Raw genomic sequence first — 25,597 nt, forward strand, 5'->3', positions numbered from 1 at the left:
TTTAGCTTATTCCACGTTCAAGCGTGTGTAACATACGCTTCGGTATTTTAGAGTTTAAAAATGTAAAAGAAAGCGCGATCGACCATACAAGAGTTTCAGAGTACATGAGCCACCGGTATGGTTGTCTTCCGATTCAATGATAAATAGCTGAATTATATTAACAGTTCAGAGCTAAGAGTATATATACTCTGAAAAAATCAAATATCATGAAATCTCGTGAAATCTCGTGAAATAAATCTATAGCGTTTCAGCGCTATGTTTGAAATCAAAAAGTTCATATTAAACATGGAAATATATTATATTTTAAATTAAAACGAACGTCTAAATAATAAAAGTGTATTTATTTTCATTATTTTTAACAGTGCTCGGAAGTTTATGCTTTTGCATTTTTCTTAAAAGCTGAATATTCAAAATCTGATTCAACACAAATTCGTTTCATAAGATATACAATACAAACTACCCAAAAAAATATATTGCATATTTAATGATTTCATGCATTGTTTCTAAAAAACGACAAAAAAAATTTTAACTAAAAAAGTAATCTTATTTAATAATATAAAGAGCCAATATCCCCACGTTCATATAATATATTTTGAACTATACCATAAATTTGACAGTTATATGACTATTAGTATATCAAGTTCTGTGTACAACTACTATTTAGTTAGGAAATACATTTTTCATAATGACAATAATAATAATAATATAATAAGCATATTGTTATAATTGTTGAAATATTTTGTCTTTTTTGGAGTTTATTCCCATATAAATGTTAATTTTATAAAACAAATTGCGTATTATCTATTTAAGATTTTTGTAAAACATTGGAATTCACATAATATTTCATTGTATTTTAGTGCATAAAGACCCGTGCTCTGGTTATTAGTATTGCAATCGTTATTTGCTGAGTTAAACTATTAGAAAGCTTGTTTAGTGGTCACATAATATAATATTGGCATTTGCTAGTGAACATAAATAAAACTTTGGTATTAAGCTAAATAGATTGTAATGTTCTTTCATTAAAAAAAAAAACAATACATAACATATTATATTATTAGATTTTTTTAACTATAATATTTTAATGTACCCATCGAATAATCAGGTTTTTATTTCTATAATACTTGTCAAAAATGTAGTAAAAATAAAAATCATAAACAAAAAATATTTAATAATAATATTACGTCATACGCATGCTATATAATTATTATATTGTCTCTACGAGTATAATATTATGACGAGCCGCTTTTATCTGATAACTCGACATCGTAGTTACTTTTATCATCCTCTATATATTTATACTGAGCTGGACAAACGTCCATTAGAGTTTAACAGATACTCAAATATTTAACAGACCCTTAACATCAAACAGTAACCACGATTGGTCCATTAAATTTTAACTAGACGTTAAATTATAAAATTGTTGGACACAACCTGACATTAAACTTTTAAACTTAATTTGTCTACATTATAACATCTTGCAATATGTTTAAATCCACTACCCTGCAGTGTTAATTATTGTCATTTAATTTAATTTTCTTCGTCCTTTTTCTGTTGAAGGTGGGACACCAAAATAAGTGACCTAGTTACGTTCCTTGAAATCTGGCATGTTATATTGTCATAACGTATAACGGAGTACAATCGTTCAAAACGAATTTAAATATATTCAATATTGATAGTTAATATAGGCATGGCTAGGTACATAACACAAATCTGAGAAATTATTATAAGAATATATCCACTGGGTATCTTCTCAGCTTAATTATTATTAGAAGTACCTATAGAGTGTCTATATAACCATCGAAGATTATCTCTAATTGAAATTGAACAAAACTAGTCTGAGCCTAATAACGTTATCGGCGGAAAAAATAGCTGATGAAATAATAATATTTTGTTATTAAATTTACCTGAATCAAACTTTCTGTTCCAACTAATCATTTTTAAACAATAATACTACCATCTGAAACTAATTAATGTAATAAATAATTATTTATATGTAACTTTTTTCTACTGCGAATCAGTAAGTTCATCTTTCTCATTAGACCGTACGTAAAAATGGATATACTTTTTAATTTATTGTAAATTATTCATATAGCTATCCAAGATCGAAAAGCGTAGACATAAGTCAATTATTGATTTTCAAAAAAAAATAATTTTAAATAGTCTAGGAATGATGACGTATACTCTTTGTCCGATCGCATTAGAGTGTTTTCGTGTACAACATACAATATTTGTCAAAATAAGCTTTTAGGTACATCATAAATCTAAAGTTGAACCACATTTAACTATTAATATTGTTTTAAGATTGTCTTATAAACAATAAATCAAAAACGAATTAACAACATCAGTTAAGTTCAAATGCTTCGTACTGATAACATTTAATGTTCACTGTTTTTTACAAAATGTGTTACAACTTGCAATGTATTATAAGTTTTCTAAAAAAAATAGTTTTAAATAATTATTATCTATCTATTGTTTCTATGAAAAATTTATAGGTACATTATCCGCAACTACAATGATAAACAATATTGTTCTTATCAACATTTCCAAACTATTTGTGAAGGTTAATTGCACTCTTGATTTAATTTTTTAAGTAGGTATAAAGTATAAAGAAAAAAAATTATGTAATTGTCATTCTTTAAATTTCAAAACTATCCTTGTCTTAAATTCATGTATACCTATATATTATATTCATACATATCTTGCAAAAACTTGTTTTCAATTTGCATTTAGTGTATAGTAAAAAGTCTTATGAATGATTTATTTTCTCAAATTATAATACATAACGCCAAAAATGTGCAATTACAAAAATAATACAAACATAAATATTTTTTAGATTATTATTTATAAACAAAATGTGTTAATATTAATTTAATCTAAATGAAATTTTCTGAGCTTTCTTATTTATAATGGCATGGGAGATAAAGGTCAAGATATCGTTAATTTATATAGTCGTCACGTTTCATAAACTTGTGTACAAAAAAATTCTCAAATCTCTTATTCGTATACTAAAATAAATGTTTATAGCTTTTTGAAGTTCTAAATAAATAAAAATAAAGAATAAATCTACCGTGTAGAAATTTTTTTTAAATTTAATGATTTAAAAGTGAACATTGAGAATAGTCATAAGTAGGTACTTACTGGATGGGTAGTCACTTTAACTTTTTTATTTCAAAGCAAAACTCCAACTGCAGGATTTTACAAAAGAGTGAAACGATAGATGATAATAATATAATATGATATTATTATATTAATCAAAACTATACAATATAAACTATGTAACCATATAATAGTATAACAGTAAATAATGAGGTAGATAAACAATAAAAAATTAAAGGGCAAAGATCAAACTACCTATATTATATTGGCAGACCTCAGCATTCTGTGCATGGGATGGATGTGAATGAAGGAAATGGAATGAATAGCAGTATACAAAGGAGTATGATTTAAAACATTGTGAGAGAGTGCTTTAAATAGAACTTGAAATAAAAGGTTAGGTGCATCCACAGAATTGTGTATAGATGTATGAATGTACTACGAATAGATATTATTACAGGTAGAAGACAAAGAAGGTATATTTAGATAACGGTAAATATCGGAATAGTTATGGTTCGTTGAAGGTAATTTAAGAATAAAAGCAACATATGATAAAAATGTATGTTGTACAAATTCAAGACGTAACTGATCCTTAGCAAGGTGAGCGTGCCAGACTATAATAAAATACTCGAGTATGGACCGAACAAGAGCAAAATACAACGAACGGAGACAATTAGATGATGAGAAGAACTTATTAAGGATACATTCATATTATGCAAAATTGTTTACAATATGCTTCCCTACTTATATTTTCATATCTATCCATACTTGTCGTTTTGCAGCTTTTCTATAACACTTGTTCATACAGTTATTTCTATCAATTTTGTTAGTATTTTTGGTAAGTTAAATTCTTCAAAAATATATTACCATCTGAGATCCAATTTCGATTTAGCCCTGATTTAACACTCCCTAAAATAATGTTATAGACTTTGAAAATTCTCAAATAAATTTTCTAGTTTAAAACATAAACTTATTTCATAATAGCAGAATATTTTTAGCTGACAAAAATGTACAGTTATATATAATAATATAATAAATAGGTTATCATTTTGCTTATGTAATATTTAATTTACTATAGCAACGCATTTTCTATAATCGTGAATGATCTATAAGTAACCTTGTTTTTCAAAATGTTTAAAAAAAATGTACAACGAGTATAATTTTTTTAATCACTAGCTAAAAAATATCGATTCATAATTATATAGGCACAGTTCTTTGACTCTGTCTTAACTCAAAGAACTAGATATAATAATATGTCATTATACACATGATATTCCTTTACATTTTAATGTTATACTATTATATACTTTTTTGGAATTGTACACCAGGCTGTTTAGGATATCCTTTTTGTGCTTATTACTTATTTCGTTTGTGTAAGGGATATAGTTTTTCCGGACTCTCATGCTTTGTTAAACCAATCAACCCACACGCCAATACAATATTGTTAGTAAAATATTAAATTACGTAAATTACATACGTGTTAACAATACCACCGTCAGTATTAGTAAACTGTTCAAATATCGTTTTGTTCCACTGTTCAAAAAATAAATCCAATTACAAAGCTATAAATTAACTCTTAATAATTTCTCATCGTTGTAATTTGTCAAGATGTACTCTCTAAATTTAAACTTGTGTTTGAAATATAACTTCTGTGTTAAGTAAAGGCTCGCGGAAATCATCAAGTCCGTTTTAATTAAACGAAATTGTTTCATCGTCAATGACCCTGCAAACACCTATGTATCTTTACACCTCACTTGATATTCAATGTCATTAAAAATATTCTTCAATAGCCTCTATAAATCTAAAGCCGGTTATACCTATTAATTAAACTCCAAGCTGGATTAATAATATAGATGCGCCTAAAGTCAGTGTTTTTATTCGTATCCTACTATTTCGTTAAGTGCTACTTAATATTACAATATGACAAATCTTACAATTAAATATGTATCATGTTTTCAAAGTTAATTTTTATGATGTACTATTGTCAACAAATGTGTCAAAACGTATTTAGCTATTACATAATAACAACATATTTAGTGTAATAACTAATAGGTAGTATTAGCATACTATTATATTTTTCTCTTTCATGTACCTTTTGTAACGAATTCGGGTTAAACGTGTTTATAATTGTTTATTATATTTTACGTATGATTATGACTAATCTATTATAATAAATAATTTCATTACTTATATATTTATTACCTATAAAAAAAATATAAACTTTTATAACATATTATTTACTCATTTATATTAGGAACTCTGTTCTTTTTTTTGTGAGAAAACTATTTGGATATGTCTAAAAGTCGATTAGGTTCAATAATAAATTGGTAAATGTATATAATTTTATATCAACTCACTGTTACACTTAAGTTGTAGTTGTATATCTAAGTAATTTTATAGTCGCCGGTACAAGAGCACCAAAGGTATTTCAAGACGTTAAAATGGGTTTTGTTAACATGGACGAGATTGCAGTGCAGTTACTGAGGGATCAATAAAAAAAGGACAGAAAAAGAGGTCGTAATCAACCGAACTGAAGACGTGGTCGTAAAAACGAGGTGACTATTCTCGGCAGTATTATTAGACCGGTTACTGCCTATATACGAGCACGATTTATTGCCATTCGCCTTCACTGCCTTCATTTATGGCAGAGTGAAAATTCATTTTTTTATTTTATCATACTATATTATTTATAACAATACAATGCTTTTCGAGTGTTTACAATTGGTTGGGTGGTGTACTAAAAAAAATAATCAACAGCTATTCATTTAGTTCAACTTATAAGTTGCTATACGTCGTGCCAGATGGACGAATAATATTTTGGTTTGGACAACGGCAATGTTATTCTGAAATACAATCAAAACCTTCGACAATAAATAGCGATATCTAAGGAGAAATTTACATAATAAGTTTTCATTATCAGTAACAAATATTATAGCTTTTTATAAACGTCTTTACTTGTGTAAACTTGGTCCACTGAAATTGAATTTCGATTAGGAGGTACCTATGAAATATTTATTATATTGTATTTCAATATTATATTTTCTGTTGATAATTCGAAATATTTGTTTGAAACAAATAAAATCTATTGACGCGATATAGGTACATGGGTATTTATTTTATTTTCGTCCTTATTTATATTATATTACACGTAGTACCTATACCTATGCATTTTGAGTTATTTACACTAAAATATCACACAATAGAATTGAATTCGTACTATCGTTGACAGCTCCTTCTTGTCTTTCAAAATGATTGAGTGGCCATATAGCTCATCGCGGTTATCGTACGACTTTTGTTGGTTCCTACGTCAAATGTATCCAATGCGTGAGACATATAGATTTCGTCCATCAATCGTCATGGTGAAGACCATTCAAAAAGTAATAACCCCAGCCAAGATATAAAAGCAAGAGAAAAATAATATAGTCATATTTATAAGGTCGAATTTGAAAAAAATAAAAAAAATATCTACAATATACTAGGTAGTTGGTCGGTTTAAGTAGTTTATATTGAAATATAATATCTTGAAACTTAAAATTAAAAAAAAATTAACTTGTCCTCTATTTTAATAGAATTCCTCCTTTAATCTCATATAATTATTAATTTAAAGTACCATAGTTAACTATTAATTTGCCAAAAATATATCCAAGTCCGTTATTTTGAAATATCAAAATCTTAAAAACTTAGTTAAAAACAAATTAATTACGTAATAGGTATACATTTTAATCAACTAATGAAAATATACAAACTCGCACCAAATTATCTACCAACCAAGATAAATCTATGATTTACATACCTAAGCAAATAGTGTGCGAGGATTATCAAAGGATTATGTGAGCATTGGGGAACAAGGACAAATGTACCCATACATAATAAAAAGCTCACAGGATGCTGTTAGTCTACGTTTGTAACTTAAGGCCAAATTTATTTCAATATCCTCCTAAATTCACACCCTGCTTGATCAAACACGTTCAACAATGCTTTTATGAACTTATATTTTAATTTATTTGAGTTTTAACCAAATTTATTCAGAACCGTTTCGAGTGTTGTTTTACATTAAAATGTGTAAGGAGGTAGATATACAGTAAAAAATAACTCAGATGAATTATATTTTTAAAAAGTACATTATACTAAATGTTTATATATTATCATAGAGAATATTAGAGAGAGCAAATGCGTACCTCTCGTTACATTTTATACAAACGACTTGGGGTTTTTGAGTGAATTGTTAAGCCCACCCACTGCAGGTGCGCGTATTATAGAAATTTCAAACTTAAAAAGGCCCCTATAATAGTGATCAAATACAGTCCGTGACGTACATGACAATATTATATAACGTCATTTTTTCACTTAAAATTTGACGACTTAAAAACAACAAAGGACCGTAGTCTGTTAACACCTGCATTTCAACGATTCCATAATATTATATTATTCATATAAATAGGTACCTATACTGACTTTTTTTTACTGGATGCGTGAAACACAATAACGTTTGGCAAAATGAAAAAGAAAAAAAAAATGAAAAAAATACCTCCACGAGTTTTCAATATTATTATTACCTCCGTCGATATTGACTTTCGGTACACGAAGTTACGCGTATATAATAAATTCAGCTATTGCGCGTGGGACATAGCCTGCAAGTTCTATAACCAAATTATTTTACGCCAAAACATCAACGTAGTCTACCGATAGGTTGTATAATAATAATATCGTATAAACCCACCTAATGGTTGAGTCGACGAGCGCAAAGCTTTTATGATGATATGATGATAGTAATAATAATAATAATAATGATAATAATAATAATAATAATACTGATGATACGACTGTGTCTACACAATATTGTTATTATTATATAAACGCGTTACGAGCAACAGTTTGACGAACTTACCCCTCCCCAGCCGTTCGGCAGAAACCCATCGTTCTTAGTCCAATTATCGAGATTGACGTAGAACAATCCGGCGCTCATGAGAAACACCCACGCCGCCAAGTTGATTGCGTTCATCAGATGGTTAAATATCAAACTTTTTTTAACGCCAGCTGCAAGGAGCACCATCATCAACAGAGTGATGCCCGCGGCGAGAATATCCGGTTTTCCTATAACATGATAAAATAAACGTTGTATTAAACTAATAATACATTTTACCGGTATTGTCGCACAAACGTTTTGTGTTTTACAATATTACATTCTGTGTTTGCATAAGTACATTATTGCAAAAAATAAAACAGCCCACGACGTGCGTTACGATAATCACAGATTTCCCATATTGGTACTTGGTGTACTGTATTTGAAAATAATAATATAGAAATTATAATATAAATACTAAATAATCATCGTTTTCTTTGCAGGACACCTGGGTTTCGTACCAAACGTATAAATACGCAACTTCGAATGTCTACTCGGAGGAACGAGGGGAATCCGAAAAAAGTACCAAGTACAGTAAAAACTAAAGTTCAACACAATAAATAGTATTAAAGTGTTCTTTTTATTACCAGAACAATGATTTCTAAACTTTAAATGCGCATATTTTTTAAGTATATTTGGCACGGAATTACGATTAAAAATCTATTACGTTTCACAGTGGAGTGTATAATAATGTTAAAACGATTTTTTGTATATTTGAGTAAATAAAAAAAATGTTGTTTGAGTATCGAGCATAATAAGGCACTGAATTTGCCACTACTAAAGAAAATAAATTAAATAATATTCGTAAAGAAAACACAATGAGTTATCTCGCAATTAATTTTCTTAAACGAGCACGCACGCCCAGAGGGGGGGGGGGGCAGGTGGTGCAAATGCACCACCTGAGAATTTTAATAATTTGGATTTTTCAAATAAATAATAAAATATAAAATTCCTTCTCTGTAAATTTTTAATTTATGCCCATGATTATTCCCAATTTAGTAAATATTAAATACTTATTAGCTATTCTGGCATCTGGCTATTCTGAGATACCACCGTCTGCCGCATTTTAGTACTGTGTACAGTCACGTTTAACCACGCGTCTATTATTAATACATTTATTTTGGTCATTAATAATATTATTATGAATTTCGTTATCTGACATCTATTCTGTGGTACACTATTATTTATATATATATATATATGTGTGTGTTATACATCTAAAATTCTATATAATTTTTATATTTTATAAGAAGTTATAAATAAAATGAGTTATGTTTTAAATATATTTTGTTATACCCATTATTGATGATAAATAATATATGTCATGTAATAAGTGTTGGGGGCCTGGGGGGTGTGGGGGGAAAAGCCCCCCACATCTTATATTGATATTAAAAATATTTTGCACCTAGTGAGCTACATCTCTGCGGGCGTGCCTGTAAACGAGTTTTGGGAGATGAGTGACAATGACGGAGGCACATGAGCCGACTGAGCCTTGAATGAGCCAATAAACCAACAAACAAAGAATATACGACAACACATATTCAAAAACAATGATAAATTTTAAACTTTCAATACACACCGATAATACGAAATGGAAACATTATCCACCGGTTTGCTGAACCAACCTTGCAAAAAATGCACCATTAATTATAATGATGTCAATAACCAACAACAACCCACAATTTCGTACATTGACTACAACAAATGAACAAACTATAATTTCTCATCGTCACTATTATTATTATCTCGTAATTTTTGCCAACATACTTAATTATACCCGTAATATTTGCATATTGTAATTAAATGTATTACTGTTATTAAAAGCTGACTGTTAAAATAAAAATGAAATAATAAAATAATATATTGATATACCTACTTGACAAAAATATGTCATTGTTTTTTTGTTTTTAGTACCCTTAACACCTGCTCGCTATTCAAATTCTATATTTTATATAAACCATAAAATGATATTGATTTGATGGTAATCGTATTGTATGATATTATCACTTTCAGTTATCTGTCGCTCACATATTTTATTTTATTTAACTTTTAACAACATTATTTTTTCGAACAATATAATGTCTGGATGTGATGATATTTTGAGAAAATATGACATATATTAAGTTAAAAGCAACAACTGCCGATATTATATTATTTACACACTTTTTTATTTGTTGGAGGGAGTGCTTATAATATTTTTAGAAATCATTTTTGAAAAACAGTTTTAAATTAGAATACACTTTTAGATCCAAATAATTATATTAATTCATCTAATCGTTAAACTAGTTATAAAAAAAAATAGTGGATACTTAATTGATGCTTATTATAGATACTTATGTATTATTAACTAACTAAGAGAGTTAATGTTTAAGCTCAGAAAGTCCAACACTTTGAATTTAAAATTTAAAAAAAAACCCAATAATAAATTCTCAAAAATAGTTTTCTAATCTTGTTAAACACGCCATTAGAGACTTGAAATACTAAAAGCAACTCTGTTAATGTGTTTTTTTTTCAACAACAACGACGAAAAGTAGAACAAGTAAATTTCAATTACATTGGGTTTAGATTTTCCAATTTATACACCCACATTTGATCCTAGCTACCGAGGCTATACTGTAAAAACAGGGAGGTCAAATTTGTTTCTGTGATGAGTTAAACGACTGAAATCCCGTATAATTTAATCTAAATCTAGCTTAACAAACATTATAGAAATCTGCAATAATTCTATGGAAAAAATCTTGCCAAAATTGCTTAATCAATAGCTAGGTCATGCATTAATGTCGAAATGATTAACCCGTATTCAAACATTTAGTTTAAATCGTGCTCAAGTAAAAAAAAAAATACTTGCACCCCATATTTTATTTTGTGTAACAGTGGTAAAGGTGTTCGACAAAACGCAGCAATAACCGAAATTAATCAAATAAATCCGACACGATAACGATGACGAGTTATCGGCGAAAGCGCTAAAATTTCGTATAGGTACATCTGCAATGATAAACATTTTATAAACATATCTACTGACAAAAATATGTACCGACTGCAAATAAAGTATAACAACAGTCTTGCTTAATTATTTAAGCTTACCAACCGACAAACATTAATCAACCAGGGCCACACATTTATTAATCTTACCCTCGGCGCAAAATTATTTTAACACTCCATCTCAACATCGCAATGATTCTCTTTTATATAATTAATAATTATGCATATATTTTTAATGGCTTTTTTTCTTTTTTTTCAGAGAAATCAACATTTATTTATATATTATTTACTAACTGTGAACCCACGTAAGTAGTATATTATATTTCTCAGTAAAACCAAAAAAGTTACTAATTATAGTGTAGGTACTGCTGAAAAAAAAATTAAGCTTTCCGACGTAAAGACTGTTGATTGAAGAATTTGTAAATAGTTAATTATCATCATTATTAGATACTACTTCTTTGTTAGGGGCAGCCCATGAATTCAAACTTTCTTCTTGGTACTAGATCTTAAATAGATACGTTATCCTGTTCAAAGAAGATGATTATAGCTCAATTGGATGATATTGGTGACGTGTGTACACTGTACAAAGTTGCATCTTCGTCAATATTATTGGATACATTTAAATAAAATTATTTTCTTTTATAAACTTTTATTTGCGAGTATTGTACTGATTTTTTGGTATACTCTTGGTATTAAATACATTTAATGACTTGAAATGACTTCTGAAATATACAATTTTGTTCGAATGATATTCGTAAATCATCTAGAAACTATTTTTGAAGTATTTCCACTACCTCCCAAAATGTTCCACCTAGGAAATTACCCCTATCTGACTCTTTCTACCCTCTTAATGCGGCCCAGTAGCCAACAAACATATTTTGTACATTGTATATAGTTTGTAAGGTGTATGTGGTATTCTATTTGTAACAAATTGTAGGTGACAGCTGTTGTATTCTGGCGATGTTCAAATAATTGAACTTTCCAATGGTTGTTGGAGTGGTTTAAAAATAAATCGTAACAAATCCACTACGAGTAAGACATCAATGACGACGTAAGAATTTCAAAATCTTGATGATATAATACTTAGTTTCATAGAGAATGCTCCTCGAATGTATCACTCAAGTAGTCAGATGGAATGATAATAATAATACAAATATAATTATGTGTCCAAAGAGTGAACAAAATATAATAACTAGAACGTACGCTGTGCTGGAATTATAATTACTCGAGTAGTTAGTTTTTAGATAGGAAAATCAAGAGGTATGTTATAGATTTGGTACATCCGATTCCTAAGGGACGGTGCACTGGATCGGAAAAATATTGTTACGTAACAAACGATTTAAAAATAAACTTTTGTTCCGTTCTCTAACAGTACCTTTTTCGACTCTCATTCGATGGTAATATATGACGTGTTATGATTTAATGAGCAAAAAATGATTTTTTTTTATTCTTGTTTTTAATCCAAAATATGTCAAACGCATGCAGAATGATCGTTGAATGCAGGCATAATATACAGGTCGCATATACCTTTATACTTTGATCTTCTCATAATATAATAGTATTATACACACAACGGTTTAATTTCGTTACATTTAAATATACTAGGCACATTATAATGATTTAATAAACATGTTATTAATTCTAAGTGTTAAAGGGAGTAAACTTTTTGGCTACAGAAATCTCAAACTCTTGAAATGTGGTAAAAATGTAAATGAAATATTTAAAAAAAAAAAATCAAATTCAGAGCATTCTCGCTTTATCGTAATGAAATGTACTCCATAAAATATTATAATGTAATACAAATCGCTGATGTCAGTGTTGGCCATTTTTATGTCTTTTGATATCCACTTATTAACTCCGTTTCCAAGGAGAAAAATACGAGAATTTATAATATTAATATCGTTGGTACCTTTTTAGAGATTAAAACACATTCGTTACTGCTGAGCTAAAAAATAAGCCAGAATTAAAATTCTAGTTTCGTTCTTTTCCAATGAACATAATTTAATTACGAGTTCACGTTTTTTTACGTTCAGAACCTTGTTGTATATCTAAATAATTAAATATAATCTCAGTAGGAAAGAAAAGCCAATGTGGACACGGAAAAACGGACGGTAGTCGTCGTGACGTGTAGTAGGTACAGGCGAGGAGTTTCGGGGGCACCCTCTTCGACGTTCAACGATAGTTTAGTTTTTTAATACAAGTACTAAAAAAATAACGTTTTAAATGTATTATACAATTTTGAAACCAAATTAAAACAAAATATATGTGTGTTTAGTATGGTGATACTCTCTTAAGAAAAACCCTGGTCACACCTGCACTTCTAGTAGTAATATTTCGAAAATCCGTATGTATGTGTTTAATTTTAATTTTGATTTATGTAGTTTAAACATTTAATTTATTTCCTAAAAAATAAAAACAAAACGGTATGTCTTAGCGGAGCGTTAAAAGGTATAAAAAAAGATATAAAAAACTTCTAGTAAATATTTCATTTAAGCTTATGGCGAAAACGTTTCCATCATCATAATCGAATTACCTCAGACTGCAATAATATAATTTAATATTGTACAATATATTATAATAGAGTATTCGATCACGCTACTTTCGGGAATAATTTCATGATCGGCATCTGATGTCCGAACGATGTTTTGATGTTTTTATTTAATAAAATAAACTATGTACATTAAACACAATAATATGTTTCCTATACTCGGTTCGCTGACAGAATATGACTACGATCATGCAGCTGAGTGATGAGATGAGTTGTTATGGCAAGGAACGAGGTGTTTTGGTTTGTGCGCAACCATTATATTCTATCGGCGAATGGACTGTAATAATATACAATCAACAATATGTAGAATCATTGTTCTATAAATGCCAATCGAATAATCACCATCAACATAATAACGAATATTAATTTACATATTAAGTACTTATACATAATATATTTATTATGTTTATTGTATGGAAATTATCATATTATATAAATTATAATATTGAATGTTGCGAGTCAGTTTTGATGAACAACTAATCAGATAGTTTATAGCAACTAATTGTAGTATGTATAAATAACTCTTAATTTTTGAATACCTAATCGTAAATTCTACATATAGTATCGTTTAAAATTATATAATCTCATATAATATTTTATGCCAAAATTACATACTGTTCCTAGTTGTATACAGAAAATAATAATAAATATCTAATAAATAAGTATTATTAATAATTGAAATTTGAATTAAATTATTCTATACAGTTCTACATAAAATTAAACTTCAGTGTGATACACATTTTATACATAGAAACATAAGAAACCTATTAACATACTAAGACATTTAAAAAGCTTTAAAAACGTATTAAATAGATGACGAATTTAAGGGACTAGTAATTTTGTTGATTTATATTCTCAGTTTTCACTTACTTAAAGTTAATTGACTAAAAATTACTTAGACTGCTTTAGTGGAAACTAATTATTCTGTAAATTATTCAAAATAGGTAATTATTATCGATTTAGGTACTCACTTATAAAATTATTTGTCAAGAATACTTAATTATAATATCGACTAGTATATGAACAACTAATAATATAATTTTATAACATTGAATATTATGCCAGAATTTAGAATATTATAGTAAAATAAATAAATAATTTTAAAATTTCGTACGTTCATAACATGTTAATAAATAATAATTAAATTATTCCATAAAATACTATATTATACAAATCTGCTTTTGGTTTAAACATATTATAAGGTATAAATATTTGCATGCACACACATATATATATTATATTTATTTATCTCATCCTCGTGTATACATATATTTATGAGAAATAATTTTTTTTAAAGTTAGAATAAAAAAATCTTATATTCTTTACACGTCAAGGAGGCTACTGCCTCGTGTGCGTTATAATAAAGTTGAGAACAATTGTTCATAAATTTGAATAAAAAACGTGCTGTCGAATATATTTTTACTGTTATATTTCAAGTTTTCCGATTTTATTAAGACTGCAGAACATTTTCAAAATGAGCCATAACGCTGTTATGTATCTGTTATATTTCTTTGCAAGTAAAAAAACTTGTTTATAAAACCAACAGCTAGTTTAGCTGATCTATTCAGGTCGAACGCATTAATACACCTTTTTGATCGGGTATTAAAAACTAGTATAATATTAAAGATTCTGCCAAATGAATGTTTTTCTACTTGTCTATTTACTCATAAATTATTACTTATATTGACATTATTGATATATGTATGTTTCGGTTGGTTTAAACAAAATAAACTCTATGACTTTCACTACTGTGAAAAAAAAATTTTGAATTAGAATTTGTTGAAAAGAAATTGAAAATAAATTACTTTTTTAATCTTTCAGTTGAGGCTAAAAACTTTTTGAAATGATTTTAAATAAACAGCATAAAAAGTTATAGATTTATTCAAACGTTTTACTTTAATATCAGCGAATAATAAATACGTAAATTAAACAACAACGTTTTTTCAAACACAGAAACAACTTTTTTGTATTCAATAGAAACGTGTCGTATCTTGTTCATTTTTCATTCTTGTAATTATAATGAATGTAAAACTAAATTAATGCAGCAATGCTATTTTGGTTAAAATAAAATACAAAACAAATGACACATAGCAGATTAATGGTAAAGATAAAAGATTCAGACCTTCTTGAATGTTATAATTTTATTAAAATATATATGAGACAACAATATTTTTTTGATTTATGGTTGGCAGCTATTGAAAAACGATAAGGCAAACTGAATGGCCATCATACAATTTTAAAATTTACAATTCTGATTAATTTAAATATTGTTACTTTAAAATCCACATCCAATATGAATTATTAATAATTGATATGACGAAAAATATTATATTTTACTGAAATTCAATGAAATTATCAAAACAGTAAATACTTTATGACCAGTTTCATAATTGTCGGTACCTGCAGTGTTTTTTTTTTTGTTGTTGTTAAACACTGTTTTCAAACAAAAAATGGATACAATGAAAAAATATTATACAAAAGTTTTATGTAGGTTTGGAGGTTTGGGTGGATTGAGGTTTTTGGAAGGTATTTGTCTAACATTTATTTTTGTGATTTATATTTTTTTGGTAGTAAATTGTATGCCAACCTGAATATGAAATCTAACAGTGACAAGAGATTGTTATTAGAAAATATAAGTGTACAAATTTATAATTTAATGAACCACGTACATATGTGTTCATTTTTATTCCCTTCAATTTATTATGATTGAAAAAAAGTATCCACTCGTTATTTTTAAATATCTATCTACAGGGAGCTTATTATTATTATTATTATTACAAACATAATAATACTTATTGCATAAATTGAAATTTTAATATTTACCCGGAAATGATTTTTCTTTTTACGTGAGACGAAGAGTCAATATTTTTTTTCTTAGTCTAATTTTAATGTTTGATTTTGAACCATTAAATATATAGTAGTTCTTACTCATTACATAAGTAGTACTATATACACATGATAATATATATGTATACGCTTTTAAACTATGGCCTACTTATCGACATAAAATAATTATTTCTTTCTACAACTTATGATTTATTAACAAAATCCCGTATAGGAAACCACACATTTACTGTCGATGGGCTACAATATATTATTATTTTCTATCTCTCCCTATTTTCACGTAACAACGGGCGTGTTCCAACGATGAAACGGAGTTTCTGTCACCGTTTTTTAATATTTATAATATACACCCTGGATTAAACGAACACGAATCCAACCGCATTGTGATGACGCCCGTGACACGGAAATATTAGCCTCGACGGTTACCCAAGCTTTACAACATCGCCTCGACGCATATTATTATAATATTGTATCATGGTTGTCAATGTGTTGAATATGCGAATAAAAATCGATGGTGACAGATATATAGCAAGCATATACCTACCTACTGATATAACAGTGCATTTATTACTTTCGGAACTTCCGACAAGTTTCCGAAGTGAATGACAAAAAAAAAACTATACAAAAATTCTGTTTCAGCTATAGGTATATTACATTTTTTTCTATACTTGGGTAAAAATAATAATACCGCAATTCACGAGGATATAGTAGGTAGTAGTAAACTTTCCTTTAAATTCGGATTTAGAACTCTTATATTCTCCGAATACAAAATTCGGCAGTTCTTTCTTTTAAAATATGATACGTTAATAACAGAACTGTATATATAACGCTATATTCCGAAATGGTACCTATATAAACACCCAACACCCACACAGTTTAAATATTATCCATACTTAACATTATCATTTATGTATCAACTGTTACCTACATAGTACATACTACATAGTCACAATCGAATCGATCCCCTCAAGCTTAATTATACGTAATATACTCGAATTACATCCGCAACGGATGAATATTAATACATCATATTATAATACTAATATTAATAAATCAAAACAAAATAGGTATATACTAATATAAATCAATAGGTATTTAAAGGTTAACATTTTGCATTATCAGTCAAAAATACTTTTAAAAATATTTATAAATACATTTTATAAAACCAATATAATTTTGTTTTTTAAGATTATTTTATGGCTTTTTAAGGTGTAACCAATTAATATTATAAAATACATCGATATACATACATCGATAATTATGTGGATGCAATTTGAAAATTTGTTCGTATAACACATGTCATAAAGTATTTTTGAATTACCACAAACGTCCAGAGTTAAAAAAACAAACCTACTTTCCTAAATTTATGATGCAATTCGTGTGTGTACAGGACTACATGACGTGTAAAAATGCATTATTAAAACATAATGTTCCACACAATTATAACATCGTATTAACTTTTACAACATTTAAAAGTGTCAAGTAGTTAATATTGTATTGCAACAATATGAATAGTTTTCTAAAAATTTGTTTTATTAATATTAAAATGAAAAACATAAATACATGTTATTCTCATAGGTGCAATAACAACAGATTTAAACCACCTGCAGAAGATTAAATGCATTCACTGTACTTTATATAAGTAACACTAGTTACTAGATAATTTGAATAAAACCCCCAGAGGTGTACGGTTCACCCAGAATTCGAATATGTTAGCTAATATAGGTAAACGTTTGAAAACCACATTTTAAACAAGCGATTGTGGAATTAAAGGTTCAATGGAAAATTACTCTTCAAAAATATATCCAATAATGACTCCTAAATGTTCTTGACACTCAATATTAAAATTCTATGTTGAAACTTCAGCCCTAGCCTCATCAAATGCATAAAATATAAATGGGTTAAACAGTGCAGGAAATACTAATTTTGTCACTTGGCAATTTGGCATATAATAAACTCGGCAACGATCGCTGGTTTTTTTGCTTGTAACGATTGGCCATACTTTATTTTTCTCTCATACCTTTGAAGTTTAAACTTTCGTTAAATTCCTCTCTGCCCACTACAAAAGTCCATAAACTGAGTTTTCCACTATTTCCTTTTCAACTGCCCACATTTTCACTACAACCACCCTACATGTTTTCTTTCATAAGTCCTCAAATACCCCCTTCAATATTCAACATAGTTGTACCCCTCAACACTATTACCCCTAAATATTTTATCATTCATCAAAATATAACTTGTCAATACTAAATACTAATACACTCTTGCAGTTTTGGTTGATTACCAACCCGCCTAATAACCATGACTGTTCCACAAAGATTAAATAAAAAAAAAACAGGGATAACCAAAAAAAAAAAATTATTATGAAGTAATTTTAATTAAAAATAATACTGACTTTAAACATTGAGATATGACTAAAATATAAACAATATATACAATCGTCAAAACCTGAGGTACCTGTATAATATTATATAATGTACTCACCGAGGAACCCTACGTAATTCTGAACGGACGTACTAATGGCACCGTTAGTGAGCGAGTCCAAGCTCGCACTCAGGGCACACGCGCATGCCGATGTCCCTATGAGATACTCAAGCACCATGTTCCAGCCAATCAGAAACGCTATAAATTCACCGACAGTGACGTAACTGTACATATACGCTGAACCGGAAGTATTTGGTACTCGGACTCCGAATTCGGCGTAACACGCACCTGTATAACAAAATACAATGATTAGGTATTTTTATTTTATTTTTTTTTACAGAATTTCAATATGAATTATTGTGTCCCGGCAAAGTAAGATCTAGTAATAAGTACATTAATTATAACTCAAACTCCTCATATTATAAAGGGTTTTGGGTAACAATTGAAATCGAAGAGTGATGGAACGCAAGTTGAGATGTATACATGATTGTCCAACAAACGCCGACTTTTGTTTGAATTTGGTTCCTTTTACAAATTGTTACTACGATAAAAAATTACTGTATTGAAAAAATCAGCATACGAATTTAATATAATGTTATTTAAACTGGTATATCTGATCGTTTCACAACGATTCGATTCGAAGACGATTTAAACGGATAATCCGGATTCGAGGATATAGAAATCGACAATCTGGATTCTAGGGTTGAAACTGCGGCCATCCGGAACATTGCAAAAAGCTAGCTGATACTTCTTTACATATACACTGAACATATACTATATAATATATACTGGTTTATCCGTTTATTGATCAAAAATAAAATAAAAAATTAACAGATTGTGAAAATAAAAAATGATGTTAGAACATAAAATACGTCTATACTTGAGCTACTAATAAAATTCGGACTGTTGGTTTCAACTGACAAATTCAATTTGTGTTTTACAATGTCATCGAACAATGTATGTTTGAGATTTCAAATCAGAGATATATAAAAATACTAAATAGACGATATCGGTAGTATTAATATCACTAATAAAATGGCCACTATTCCTTATTTAAGAGGTGAATGTTTAGATTGTATAGTGTTGATAAGGAACAATGTTATGATATTAACCATATTATGATTTATGGAGGATAATATCAAATATATCATATGAACGTATAAGTCTTGAATCAACAGTTATTATTTTGTAATGTACGATTTTTCATATTTTCATATTTTATTTAAACTTAATTGGATAATTTATTATTATTTTGTACAACTTTCTACATTGAAATACGAGATGGTTAACTCTGGTTCCACTTACGGATACTTTATTAAAAATTAAAAAATATATATATAAATTAGTGTTGTAACTTGAAAATTTGAAATAAATTGAATATCTATTTAGCTGTCGAATTTTTTTATAGTATCTTAATATCACTTGTCATATCAGTTTAATTTGAAATCGGTCACTTCTTAGATAACGAATTCCATTGATATTTTTATTGGAAATAATATTTTATAAGTATAGGACATAGAAATATGATATCTAGTATTTTTATACATCTCAATAGTTTCAAATTAATAATAAGGTGAAATAATATATTAATACTAAAATATTAAACTCCACCTATGAACAACAGACGGGTAGAGTTTAAATATTCATCATTTGTTTTTATTATTAAAAGTTTTTTTTATTTAGAATTTAATAAAAAATATATAATGTTAATAATAACTAGAACGCGTAATATATATTTATTTTTGTTTGAATTATCACATTTTTTAAAAATTCAATGCTTATTTAGTTTTGTAATATTATGAAATATGTTTCAAATTAAACTCAATGTAGAATACTATAGTATGGAAAATGAAACAAACTGATTTCTGGAAATTCTTTAGTATAAAAAACGAGCATGTGGATCGGAAAAGGTAATTTTTATTTATTTTTTACGTATACTACCACTGAAACGATCTATCTAAACTCAACGGATCAAAACCGTCAACTTGATCTATAGACAAATCCAAATAGCCTATTTAAATAGAACTGACGCAACCCGTAAACTGATTTTGAATGGATTATAGTCGTCAATCTGGTATGTACGGATTAAAACCATTGATTTTACTGGAACGAATAAATAGACAATTTCAATCAGATTACAAACTTACCACGTGGACATCGCTAGTAAATTAATATTAAGGAACGTGTAATCCGATTGATTCCTACATGAATTCAAGCGTGGAACAAAACTATAACGTTGATTAGTAGTCTAAGTCGCGTGCGCTTGAACGGTGAAAAATACTCGAGAGAATGAGTTGTAACTTTCAGATTTCATTTTAGTTTTAAAACAGAAATTATATAGTGAGTAACCTGACATGGGTCAAAATAATTTATTAATACTGCTATATTATTTTCTATAGGTAAATCTGTAAAGTATATTGTTCCAGAAATGTGATGATGTTTTTTTTAAAATTATTTTAATATAATATGAACCACTTCACTGATTAAAATTTAGCAGCAACAGGATAAATTATATTGTATACAAATCGAATTATTAATTGTATTCTCTTACCCGAAAACAGTGACGCTACGGCGGCTATAATAAACGAGAGGATGACCGCGGGGCCGGCAAACCTCCTAGCAACCAGTCCGGTGACCACATACATGCCTGTCCCCAGACAAGAGCCGACACCCAAAGAGGTCAAGTCAATGGTGTTCAGACATTTCTGTAAACAAAAAACATAATATATAAAATTAGAGTGGATCTCATTCGTGATATATGCTTAATTGTTTAAAAATTCTACTGGTAGAAATAATTGTATTTAAGTAGGTACATTATTTGCTGACCGTTATGAACCATAAATGGAATAGTAGTATAATATTATATTGTTAATTATTGTATTATAATATTCCATGTATATACAAATATGATGTAGGATGAATAATAAATAATATTATGTTATGCGTGACCTCTGAGAAATAATTTATTTTTAATTTTACAATACGAAATTATACGTACATCATATTATATTATATTATTATATTTCAATAAAATACAACTTGAATATTCATTCAAGGCGATGGTAATTTTTGAAAAGTAAAAATCGTTCCGAAATGGGTTTTTGTTTAATTAGAGACGTCACGATTTTAAGAGAAAAACTCGTGTTATAAACTGTTTACTTCCGACGCCGGACGACGATATTGATTTTTGAGTGTCGCGGCACGTCGTGTAGGCAATTCCGCTACACGGATGTCTATAGAAGTTCGCTACACGCGGAATATCGTGAAAAATTAAAATATATTAAATGTAGTGTGGATCAAACGGCTCTCTCGCCTTCATCAGTCTGTGCGAATACCCTATTGTATTTACTATGATAAAATTACATTTTTTTTTTCAAAAATTCAATGTCGAATTTAAACCGTAATGCTCTCGGTTTTTATTTTCGCGGACGCTTTTATAATAATAAGCTATCATGATATTTTCTCAAAAATGAATAAATATTTGGATTCAACTTGAATTTTGTCAGTTTTGTGTATAATGCATGTCAAGCCGTGGTGTGTATAATATATAATCATTATGGTGTGCGTTTTAAATTTCGACAAACATCATACGCCATGACCATTATTTGTAAATACAAAAATAAAATGATACATAAATACATATTTGCAAAGAGCATCGTTATGCCAATGCCATTGCCATTTGACCGGCTGATGCGAGTGCGTAACTCGATATGACTAATACTTTTGTACAGTTAGGTGTGATCGATTCCATCGTAAAAACATAAAAAAATAGATACATGTACATTTGATTCGTATATTTTTTTAGCGTTTAGTGTAATTTGATAAGTTAGTAGGAGGTGCCTTATATTATACCTATGTATTATTTAATATTATTCTCAAATTTTTTTTGCTCTTGAAAATAACTTTTTGTTTGATAGGAGTGATCGACGACTAAATACAATTGGTAATAAGAACGGCGTTGTTGATTGTGTGAAAGAAAAAATTGGTTAGTAGTTGTCAAGATCGACGACGTGAAAGATTGACACTTCGTAGATGGTTATACATATAACGTCTGATTAAAACGTCTACAAGATAACTAAAGCACAAAAACAAGTCTGCAAAAAAGTATTTTATGCATTAAAAAAAATATTTCAAGTACTTAGTTTTTTACACTAATCGTTTTTATAATTTTAACTATTTTCATTATTTTTATTTTACTTTACACTTTACGAGGCAACAAAATTACAATAACAATCGAGAATAATTATAATGCATATATTAAAATATATTAGTTTAGCTTAAGTTTAAGTACTAAAACATAATAACATGGACATAATATTATGATCAATCAGTTTGAAAACTATCATTTTAAAAGATTTACGAAGCATATATGGCTAAATCAACATTATGACATATTGAATAACATAACAAATGCATTATCGAGAAAAATTAATCAGTAGGTAAATATTTTTTTATAGAAAAGTACAAAAAATGAATTTAAATATAATCATGAGTACAAATCCCAATCTTACTTTTAATAAATTAGTAAGTACTTACGTTCAATATGGTAATTTAAAAGATCATATTCAAATAAGACATCAGATAACTTATGTATATGTCTGCACATAATGGCTGAATATTATAAAAATGGGTCTTTGGAAATAGACGTACTTTATTTATTGTATAATTATTATAGCTGGCTGTTAGACCATTTACTATGATTTTATGGCAACCACATATATGAAATAAAACAATTATTTTTCCCCGTGTCTAATAAATAATTTTTAAAAAAACAATATACCCAACAGAAATATATTATAATTCATAAAAATACAACTGTAGCAATAAATGCTAACCACCAATATATGACTCCTTAAATATTATAATATTCAGATAATCTCTGGGAGATATGGCATATATTTAAATGTAATTATTTAAGTGTACAATTCTGTAGATACATCCTATATAGTTGAAAAATGAGGTATGATATGATTATTGAAAGGAAAAGAAAAAATTTATAATTTATCTACATCATGCTATTTGTTGACTGAAAATTGATTTTTTATGGAGTAAAATAATATCTAAAACATTCTATTTGCAATATCGCCATGGCAATCTGACAAGTGTAAGTCGTTTAAGTGATAGTTAAACATGTGTCTTATGAAAATGTCAATCATTCACTTGGTATGCGATATTTAAACACTGCAGGATACCAATACACGATGATATATTATTTAGGTATCTACATATTGCAAATCTCAATGATATTGTTCGAATAAAATTTGTAATTCGTTTTAAAAAGTTGGTGGAATGTATGCAAACAAAATAAAGTAAATAAAAAAGTGAACTAAGAAAGAATTACAATCTAACTGAAATTTGAGGATTTTCGATATGTAGGCTTTATTTTATTTATTTTATTTTACTATGCTTAAAATGCATGGATGTGTAGTATTATATTTGTTAATTTTAAAACGATTACATTTCAGATAAACATGTTCAAAAAAATTTGAAAATCAGTCGTACTTACTACTTACTAATGGACACATTTACTGGAAATAAAATATTTATTTAATATTGGCGGGTACTAATTTTCCGTTTTGTGTTTGGGTGTATAAACATAAAAAAAAGATAGTCTGCATTTAATTGCTTCTGTTTGGAGTGATAGAAATATTGGTTTTAAAATAGTGTTTTTTTATTTTTGTAAAAATTGTTGTCAGTTAAATATAGCTTTTCAATGCTGCACTTCTATAGCTTTTAATGAAATCAATTTGGTAACTTTGTCACCAATCTAAAAATGAAAATTCTAAATATTTTGTAGCAACATTATTGTACACATCATTCATTTTTATAATTTTAAAGAGGAAAAATGCATGCTGTTAAATTTTTAAATTGAATAACATTATAGGGGTAGGTATATTATGCAATCGACATTGTATAAGACCTTCAAATTTATCATAATTTAATAATAAGATATTTTTTTAAAAGTAGTAGCCACTAAATATAATTTTTATAGGTGTTTAAATTAAGTCAATTTTCTTTTAATTTGATTAAAAAACAGATAACGGCATTATGATTAAATTTTATTACTATATGATTTTGTATTGAGATAAAATCTGTTTTGTTTTTTTAATACTTGGAATTATCGTACAAGTATAGCCCAACATAAAATGCAAAAATACCACAACAATTAAACTAAAAGTTGTTACGATTTTTAATATTAAGAATAGAATATGATACAATATACTATTATATTAAAAGTCTACAAAATTGCATGAAAATAATATTACTATGAGTAAATCAAGAATGTTTGGTTATAAATTTAATTAATCTGTCCGACGCAGTTAGAAACTTAACATAATACACACAGCTAAACCACTAGTATTAAAATATATTGTGTTATATTATTTATACTGGCTGGATCATAGCTGTTTAATTATACAAGCATATTATAGTCCTCAAAGTTTCTTAAAATCTAAAATATGTCTTATAATGTTATATTTTATTACAATATGTAATTTACTTATTTAATTAAACGAAAGAATAATTTTCATAAAAGCATGGATAAGCAAATAAATTATTAAAATGGAAATAAAGTTAATTGTCATTGAACAATTATTTAACTATGTCATTATAACTATAACCATACTATTATGGCAGCCTTACATAATTTATAAACTAAATCGTTCAAAGGAAAACAATTTATAATGTAGTTACCAAGTTATGCTTATTTTTTCTTTTGAAGAATTTTTCTTATTTGTAAGTAATTGTAAACATATATTTATGTAAAATGCATATTCGTCGTATATTATCAATTGGAAATTAGA

The 25,597-nt window shown here is 27.8% G+C and overlaps 1 protein-coding gene across 2 annotated transcripts in view; it reads right to left on the reverse strand.

Annotated features, from left to right (window-relative positions):
• Positions 1–25,597, reverse strand: part of LOC111027755 (cationic amino acid transporter 2) — a 98,296-nt gene that overhangs the window by 31,984 nt on the left and 40,715 nt on the right. For both annotated transcript variants that reach the window (XM_022306171.1, XM_022306172.1), the window contains 3 exons: positions 21,346–21,499; positions 18,855–19,082; positions 7,982–8,187 (listed from right to left, as the gene is read on the reverse strand). In XM_022306171.1, coding sequence (XP_022161863.1) covers positions 7,982–8,187; positions 18,855–19,082; positions 21,346–21,499 — 588 coding nt within the window. The remainder of the gene's footprint in view (positions 1–7,981; positions 8,188–18,854; positions 19,083–21,345; positions 21,500–25,597) is intronic.

This window comes from Myzus persicae, unplaced genomic scaffold, assembly GCF_001856785.1.
Source record: "Myzus persicae strain clone G006 unplaced genomic scaffold, MPER_G0061.0, whole genome shotgun sequence".
NCBI classification, from domain to species: Eukaryota; Metazoa; Arthropoda; class Insecta; order Hemiptera; family Aphididae; genus Myzus; species Myzus persicae.